This window comes from Orycteropus afer, unplaced genomic scaffold (genome assembly GCF_000298275.1).
Source record: "Orycteropus afer afer isolate SDZICR_OR568_19922 unplaced genomic scaffold, OryAfe1.0 scaffold00057, whole genome shotgun sequence".
Taxonomy (NCBI): Eukaryota; Metazoa; Chordata; class Mammalia; order Tubulidentata; family Orycteropodidae; genus Orycteropus; species Orycteropus afer.
The window spans coordinates 5,535,726-5,544,537 of record NW_006921644.1 but is presented as its reverse complement, the minus strand read 5'-3'; the positions used below and the strand labels follow the sequence as shown (position 1 = coordinate 5,544,537).

General features: G+C 46.5%; 1 protein-coding gene across 1 annotated transcript in view; it reads left to right on the top strand.

Moving 5' to 3' along the window:
- The first annotated feature begins 869 nt into the window (after positions 1-869).
- Positions 870-8,812, top strand: part of PKD1L2 (polycystin 1 like 2) — a 113,209-nt gene continuing 105,266 nt past the window's right edge. Inside the window, 4 exon segments of the mRNA XM_007939196.1 lie at positions 870-1,170; positions 4,300-4,464; positions 7,278-7,463; positions 7,610-7,670. Coding sequence (XP_007937387.1) covers positions 870-1,170; positions 4,300-4,464; positions 7,278-7,463; positions 7,610-7,670 — 713 coding nt within the window.

Sequence of the window (8,812 nt, the reverse complement as noted above, 5' to 3'; positions counted from 1 at the left end):
TCACAGAGTTTTGTGCACCTTAAACTTTGGCATATATTGTCAAACTGCCTGCTATAGAGAGGTTGTGCCAATTACACTCTCATCACGCATGGCTGAGAGTTCCTGTTTCCCCACACCATGGGGGATGTATTTGAAAATATTGTCAGGGGCTAGATAATACAGAGCATTGTATATAATAAGTTTGAACTTGACCCACAGACCACAGAAACCCTTTGGAGGGTTTAGGCAGAGGGTGAGGATGGTGAGGTTTGGTTTTTGAAAGAAAGCTTATTTTCATGGTGACATCTAATAAATTTTGTAGTGAATTTTTAACTTCTAACAGGCATGAGTGATAACATGATGAATCAGAGGGGGGTATAAATATCCATTAGGATTTAAGCCATGCTCAGGGGCGAATGTTTATCATGTGGATACAGCTGCCACTGTAAGACAATAGGATTGGACGTGAGTGCAACTGGGTTTCTTTGCCATCTCATAACTCTAACTTTCCTGCCATTTTAATTTTATCATGTTTCCCACATGCTGATGGCTTCTCGTGAAACATTTGGCCCTCAAGAGTAATGACGCAGATTGTAGACAGGAATTTTTATCGGAAGCTAACAGTCGACTGAACAACAGACAGACAGGGGAGATAAATGTCTTTCTCTAGAAGACCATTTTGCAAATCTGATTTGGAGCAGTGAACAAAGAGCTGCGGGAGGCAAAATGCAGACACATTCATGTAGAGTCTTTTGTTTATAAAATCAAAGGTAGCCATCATGCTGTGAGGCAAAGAGAGAAGGAAGATTGATGGTGGGTGGACTGCGCAGCACAGGCATATGAAGGACCAGAGAGTGTGCGCCATCAAATGCAGCAACAGTGGTTCAAGAATGAGTGCAGTGGGCTTAGCGCTCTTAGGGCTTGTTCTGAGTTTTAAGGCCACCATTGCTGAGCCAGAGGAGGGCAACCTTTGCTCTAAGAGTCAGGTGGCCTTCAGAGATGCTTGCTATGAATTTGTGCCACTTGGACGGACCTTCCATGGTGCCCAGGGCTGGTGCGAGGAGCAAGGAAGCCATTTGATCTTCATCCGAGATGAAGGCACCCAGCAGTTTCTGCAGAAGCACATCTCCCAAGACAGGGAATGGTGGATTGGACTCATAGGAAACCTGGCATCGAATGGAACCACAGAAGGTAGGGGCTGGGCTAGCTATGTTTATGGGAAGCTGTGGTTGTGATTCTCACCATCACTTCACACCCAGAGCTCCATAGAGCAAATTAATCTTTTCAGTTCTCATGGTAATGATACCTTCCTCTGTTATTGGCAAGATATGAACTAATTCAGGTACAGTACCTAGCACAGAAGGAGCATTAGTTGTGCAATGGCTAAGCATTTGGCTGCTAACCAAAAGGTTGGCAGTTTGAACCCACCCAGCAGCTGCATGGGAGAAAGACCTGGTGACCTGCTGCTGTAGATTAGCCTGGAAAACCATATGGAGCAGTTCTACTCTGATCCATGAGGTCGCTGAGAGTAGAAAACCAACTTGGCGGCACCTACCACCACCGCCGAGCACAGAATCCAGCAAGCTGCCCGTCCTCTACAAGTGTCGGTTCTTTGCACGAGCCTAATAATGACAACAGTTAGGTCTTCTCCCCAGAGCCATGTTGGGCACCATCCCAAGTGCTTTACGTCCCTTATTGTGCTGAATCCTGACAACTGAGATCGTTATTACTGTTGTTATTGATAAGGAAACTGAGGCCCAGAAAATGATTGCTAAGTGAATTTCAAAGGGCTTGCACATGTTTTTCCCCACTTGTGATGAGATTCAAGAGGTGACGTGTCCAGCACAGACCGATGCACGTTAGAGAGTCTCATCTTACTGGTCTTCCTGGAAATTCATACTTAACCTTTCCTCTGTTTCTCCCTCACGCCCAGGCACCGTCAGGTGAGTCCTTCTCTACACACCTGCAGGACCCTGCCCACACTTCGGTGAGAACACTGTGGGCATGGCTTAATTATCTATGTCTATGTTTTTCTCCCACCCTGGCACTAGGAGCTCTTCAAGGGAAGGCCCACTAGAGAATAAAGTCATTGGTACTTCATCCTTATCCCAACCTCATGAGGTGGGCATTGATATTTTTTTTTTTGGGGGGGGGGTACTCTCTTTTAAACAAATTAATTTCATTGTGGTAAAATATAGAACCAAAGCTTTTGGAAATATTTGGGAATGGTTAATGGTGAGGGTCCCACACCATGATGAACATGATTAACATAATTAATGTCACTGGACTGTACACATGGAGATTACAGAAATGGCAAATGTTTTCTTACCAATGTATTTATCACACTTTTTAAAAAGTTTGCTGTTGTAAGCATTTTTAACTGCACCATTCAGAGCCATTACTTGCATGCATCACGTTGTGCAACCATCAACAAATATTTTTTATCCCCCAAAAAGAAACTCAGCACTCCGTCTGCAATAACATTCTATTCTCCTTTTCCCTCAGCCCCAGTACCACTAACAAATTTTGGTTTCTAAACATCTGCTTATCTCATGTATGTGAGATCAGACATTTGTCCTTGGTCTCTAAACATCTGCCTATCTCATGTATGTGAGATCAGACATTTGTCCTTTTGTACCTGGCTTATTTCCCTCGGATAATATTGTCAAGGGTCATCCATGTTGTACCATGTATCAGGACTTCATTCCTCTTTATGGTAGAATAATATTCCATTGCATGGATGGACCACTGTGTGTATCCACACATCTGTTGATGAGCTCTTGTATTGTTTTGAGGTATTGCTACTCTTACTTCATGAGATGAGGAAAGTGAAGTCCAGAGAGAGGAAGTGTCCTACTCAAGATGATGGGGCTAGTGGAGGGCAGTGAGGGATCACACCAGGTGGGATCAGCTCCTAGGTTCAGATTTCTCCCGTACATCACACTGCCCGCTCAGACACTGCCTTTGTCCCTGTAGAAATGACTGGGTTTTAGAAACGAGTAACTTTTGCAGTACATCAGAGTGGACGGAAATGCCTTAGTAAATGAGCAGCTGGGGAAGTACATTCAAGAACTCACAGATAAAAGGATTTGAATTCTGAATGTGCACATTCAGACAATGCTATTGAATAGGTTATTGATTTGCAGAGGCAGTGATTGCAAATTTCTGTATATGGAGCATCTATTCATATGCAGTTAAAGGAGAGATGTCCATTGAAAATCTCTAAGGAGTGCTGTGCAGCTGTTAGAGAAAATGAGGTAGATCTAACTAGGCTAATATGCAATAATCTCCAATACTGAATATTATTTAAGAAGCAAGGGCAGAACTCTGTGTGTTAAGAAAGCATTTATGTAAATAGATCTCCAGAACCCACACCAAACCCACAGCCATCGAGTCGACTCCTACTCATAGTGACCCTTTAAGACAGTATAGGAGTGCCCCATAGGGTTTCCATGGCTGTAAATCTTTAGGAAGCAGACTGCCTCATCTTTCTCCTGCAGAGCATCCGGTGGGTTTGAACTGCTGACCTTTGGTTAGCTGAATGCTTTAACCACTGCATCATCAAAGCTTCTTAAATAGATTTCAAGCCCCATAAATGCTGATACAGGGATAAAATTCTGTCTGGAATGATTCAAGAGAAACAAACAAACAAAAAACAGGGAGTAGTCCATCAGCTGGGGGAGGTAAGAAGTCTACTTTTTTGTACCTTTTTGTAGTATTTGATTTTGTTTTCCCCACACATGTGGATTTCTTTTCTTTTTTAAAAATATTAACCAATATATTTTTGTCTTCATAGCAAATAATTTAGGTCAATATTATTCAAACTGTTTTCTAGCTGTCTAGCGACCTTGAAATGCTTTTGTTTTGAGCATGTGTGTGCACACAAGCACACAGGCACACCAGCACACACGTGTACACACACATGAACATGTGTGACACCTCTTCAACAGTCATCAGTGTATTCACGGCTAGAAAGAGCCTTACACTCTCAGCGAGGCAGAACTCCTCTGACAGCCCCGGGACTAGCTTCTGTGCTCTTTCAGACCAGGGTTAGATGGCCCTGACGCACCAGCTGTTCAAGCCAACAGCCTGCCATGGGCTCTCCAATGTGGTGTCCCCGTTGTAGGCAGAGTTCTTATGTATGAATGTTTGAAGACAATGGTAACGAAATGCCCATTCTCCGGTAGGGGAAAGAGAGACCTCTGGGCTTGCAAGATTTATTTAGCGCCTGCTACACACCAGGAGTTACGCTAAAGGCAAACTCTGCATGTAGAAAGGGTGAAAAGAAAAGGTTGAGTCCTGATGTCGTTCCCCTCTCAGGGCTGGGCACTTGGCTGGAAACCTCCAATGTGACCTACAGCAACTGGGGTGGAGGACAGGCCATGCTTGGCCCCGATGCCTGCAGCTACATCGGGAAAGGCCCCTTCTCCCAGTGGGCCACCACAGACAACTGCTCCCTAGAGTTCGCCTTCATCTGTGAATCTGGTGAGCTGCCTATGTGGGGGTCCGCCCTTCCGCCTCCCGCTCCCCTCCCTTCCTGCCGGCCGCCTTCTCCAGTTCGCTTTCTTTCTCTCCTCTTCTGCCTCCGTCTCTTGGACCCTCTTTCGCTTGGTCTCCCAGTTCTCTCCCGACTTCCTTTTGCTTTTCCTTCTCTCATTCTTTCTGTTCCTGTGTGTCTCGCTGGCTCTCCCCCTGTATCTCTGTTTGGGTCTCTCTCCGTTTGTCTCTGCCTATCTCTCTGTCTCTCACTCGACCTTTCTAAGCCCCTGCCTTCCTTTCTCAGTGCCCACCTACCTGGATTTTTCTGGGTCTCCCGGTATCTCTCCCCACCTCTAACGTGGCGTTTTCCCATTTCTCCTGTGTCTCTCTGCCCACATGTCTGTCTCCCCTGAAGTGACGACCATCCGTGTCTCCTCCCACACTACTCTCTGCTGTGCACTTGTCTGCCGCCCTGTCTCCCTGGCTCCTCTCTTGTACACACCCCAGCTCTGCTGACCCCTCTTCCGGTGTGTTCCATGCAGTGAGACAGGGGGCCAGGGTGCTGCTCCTCCTCACCCCTTGACTCCTGCCACCCACCACCCACCACCCGCCACCTTGAGTCCCCTCACCAGCCCTCCCCAGGCCCCCATGTTTGCTCTTGCACCCTGTCCAATGATGCCTGCCATGGACTCCCCCTGTAGGCCCTGGCAGCCCCTTTGTGGGGACTGGATGTGAGAGCTTTGGCAGAAGCTGCCTGTGACCCCAATCCAGGTCTTGCCTGCCATGCGAGTCCGGTGTCTGAGCTGAGCCACTAGGCCACCCAGGTCCTCTGATCTTGCTTCTCTGATATGCTCAGAGTCCTCAAGTTACCCTGACGGAAGCTTCCTGGGTCCAGCCTCCTCCCCAGCTCCAGGCCTCCCTCTGGGTTTTGAACCCTTAAAGGGGCCCTGCTCATGCCCCTATTTTCCCTTCTCAAAATAGAGGCCACGTGTTTGACCAACTCTGCAGGTTAAGCCTGAGAACTAGGAAGCTTCCTAGGAACTGTGTGTTACGAGTTTTCCTCTCTTCTTGTCACAGCCATCCTGACCTACCTCCACCAAGCCCAACTCTCACTCTGTCAGCCCTGGGGTCCTGGAGCCCCTGGCACAGAGGTAACACTGTGACTAGCTAACGTTTATTCTGCAGGAGTTTCAGGGCAGAGCTAAACACCGAGGATGCATTTACTCATCACAGCCACAAAAGAAGCTACTATTAGGCCAATTTTAAAGCTAAAGAAAACGAGGCTCAGGATGGGAAAGTTCCTTGCCCAAGCCACACATCTAGGAAGTGACAGAGTGGAGACATGAACTCAGGTTTGCCTGTGGTTGGAGACAGGCAAGCCAAAGAACTCAGGCAGCTACTAGAAGCTGGAAAAGGCAAGGAAATGGATTCTCCCCCAGAGCCCTGCTGACCCATGGCTCTTAGCCCAGAGAGACCCATGCAGACTTCTGACCTCCAGCACTGTGAATCAATAGATGTCTGCTGTCACAAGTCCCTAAGTTTGTGGCAATCTGCTATGGCAGCAATAGGAAACTAATCCAGATTATGGACATGACTTCTGCCCCGCGACGTTCCGACCAGGCAGAAAGGCCTGAGTTTGAATCCAGAGTTTCCCATGTTCTGGCTGTGTACTCCTGAGCCAGGCCAGGCAGGTCAACAAATATCCCCTGAGCCATGACAAAGTGACTCCGATGACCCCCATATTCTTAACTATAAAATGGGGAGGATAACAATACAGCTAATGGAGTTGAAATCACTTATTAATTCAACAGATATTTATTGAGCATCTACTATGTTCCAGGCATTGTTTTAAGGTAAGACTCAGGGAATGAACTCAATAAAATAAAATGGCCACTTATACAGCCCTTACTCTACATGTTTGAACTAATTTAATCTTAACAACCCTACAGGGAGCTCTGGTGGCGTAGTGCCTAAGGCACGTACCTGCTACCCAGAAGGCTAGTGGTTCAAACCTACCAGCCACTCCTTGGAAGGAAGGTTGGGCAATCTACTTCCGTAGTGATACTGCCTTGGAAACCCAAGAAGGAGTCACTATGAGTCGGATCCGACTCCATGGCAGTGAGTTTGGTTTTGGTTTTTGGTAACAACCCTTCAAAGGAGCTGTGGTGGCATAGTGCCTAAGGCATTTGACTGTTAACCAGAAGGTTAGCAGTTCAAATCCACCAGCCACTCTGCAGAAGGAAGATGAGGCTATTTACTTCTACTATCTACAATCTACAATCTACTAAAGATTTACTGCCTTGGAAACCCAATAGGGGTCTTTATGAGTTGGAATCACTCAGTATCAGTGGGTAGTAGTTACAGCCCTAAAAGTAGCCCTGGTGGCACAATGGTTAAACAATCAGCTGCTATCCAAAAGTTTCGTGTTTCAAACCCCCTCAGAGATTCCCTGGAAGACAAGCCCAGCAAGCTGCTTCTGCAAGGTCATACCCTTGAAAACCCTGTGGAGCACAGTTCTACTCTGACATGCATGGGGTTGGCATAATGACAACAACCATGAGCCTGTGAGGTGTGTCACTGGCAGGCCCCTTAATAGAGAAGGCACAGAGAAGCTGACTAATTTGCAGAAGGCCACACAGCCAGTACAAGAGGCAGGCAGTCTGGCTCCAGAGAGAAGCTCTTGACCACCACCCTATATTTATCCCACCTGCTGCGCTGGCCTGTGGGGTCCTTGTATCTCACAGCCCTGATCCCGGGAACCTTGCAGACGTTGCTCACATGTGGCATGCATCCTAAGGCGTTGCCTTTCCCTCCCACAGGGCTCGGCCAGAGCCTGGACTGTGATGGCTCCAATGCCACCATGCACTGTGGCTCTGGAGACATCATCCAGATGCAGGATGCCTTCTACGGGCGCCAGACCCCTCACTATTGCACCTGGGACGCTGGGCACCCTGCAGACCTGGAGGAGGAATGCAGCTGGGTCAACGTGAAGGATGAGGTAGCAGGTAGGGCCCCAAGGACTCTGCAGGTCTGGCTGTGTGCAGAGGGCAGCTGTGGATATTTTATGCCCAAGGCTGCCTGGCAAAGGCTTCTGGAAGGCTCTAATTATCTTTACCTCTGAGCCTAAGCCTCAAACACGTGGGAACGCCAGGCATCTCTGTCTATAGCATGGAGCAGGGAAGCTCCATTGCTGGACACAGAAACCAGTCCTGGTGATCAGGTGAGCATTTTGCTAGGAACAACATTTTACTTTCTGAATTTTTAAAATTTTGAAATGTTTTAAACCTATAGACCTAAAAAAAAAAGAAAAGAAAAATTCAATGAATTTGCATATACCCACTACTGAATTTTGTCAGTAGTAACATTATGCTATATTGGTTGAAGACTCCCTTATTTAACAAAAAACAACGAATACATCATCACAGGTAGAGCTGAGGGCCTGCGTGCCCCTCCTGAGTCCTGTTCCTGTCATGCTTTCAGAGTTTATTGATCATAGGCATGATTTCCTCTTCTATTTACGGGTCCCTAAACATTACGTCTCACAGCGACCCTGTAGACTGGACTGAATGGCAGTGAGGTTTTTTTTTTTAAACATTACATAGCATTGTTTTGTAGATTTTAATGTTTATCTAAATTATATTGCATGTGCCATTCTGTAATTTCCTTCTTTGTTTTATTTTGTTTTTTGCTCCACATCTTGCTTTTGAGATGTGTCATCCATCTTGACACATGCCAGTTCAGCTTATTCTTTTAATCCATCATGTGCCTACTCTCTTGTTGTGGGACATATGGGCTGTTTCTTAATCTTTGTTCTCATAAGTTATGCCAAGACAAATATTCTTTCTTTTTTAAATTGTGATTTGGGTGAAAGTGTACAGAGCAAATTGCATGTGGTTGATGTCCCCTGGGACTATGGTACCGAGCCCACAGATTCAACTACCTGGTCCCTCTGGGTAGTTGCCTGTGACCAAGAAGTGACTACAATCTTGTCCCTTGTCAGCTCTACTATACACCTGGGAATTCTTACAGATCATACAAATATACTTATAGGACCATTGTCTGTCAACCCTATACATGGTCTTGAGTACAGTCCCCACTTCATAGACATACCTAATAGTTCAGTCTGTCCACACATCTATCCACCCATATACATGTTTGCCTTCATTGACAACACAGTACTGTATGTGCAAAAGGGTTCATCTTTCTGTTTATACCTCCCATGTACCTCTCTCTGTCTTCCTCTTCCTCCATGCCACCATGTTGATCACTCACATTTGGTACATTGCCCTTCTCTTCACCCAAATCAATACTTATCTCTACCTATCTAACAGTGTTCCTACCCTACCTCCCACCC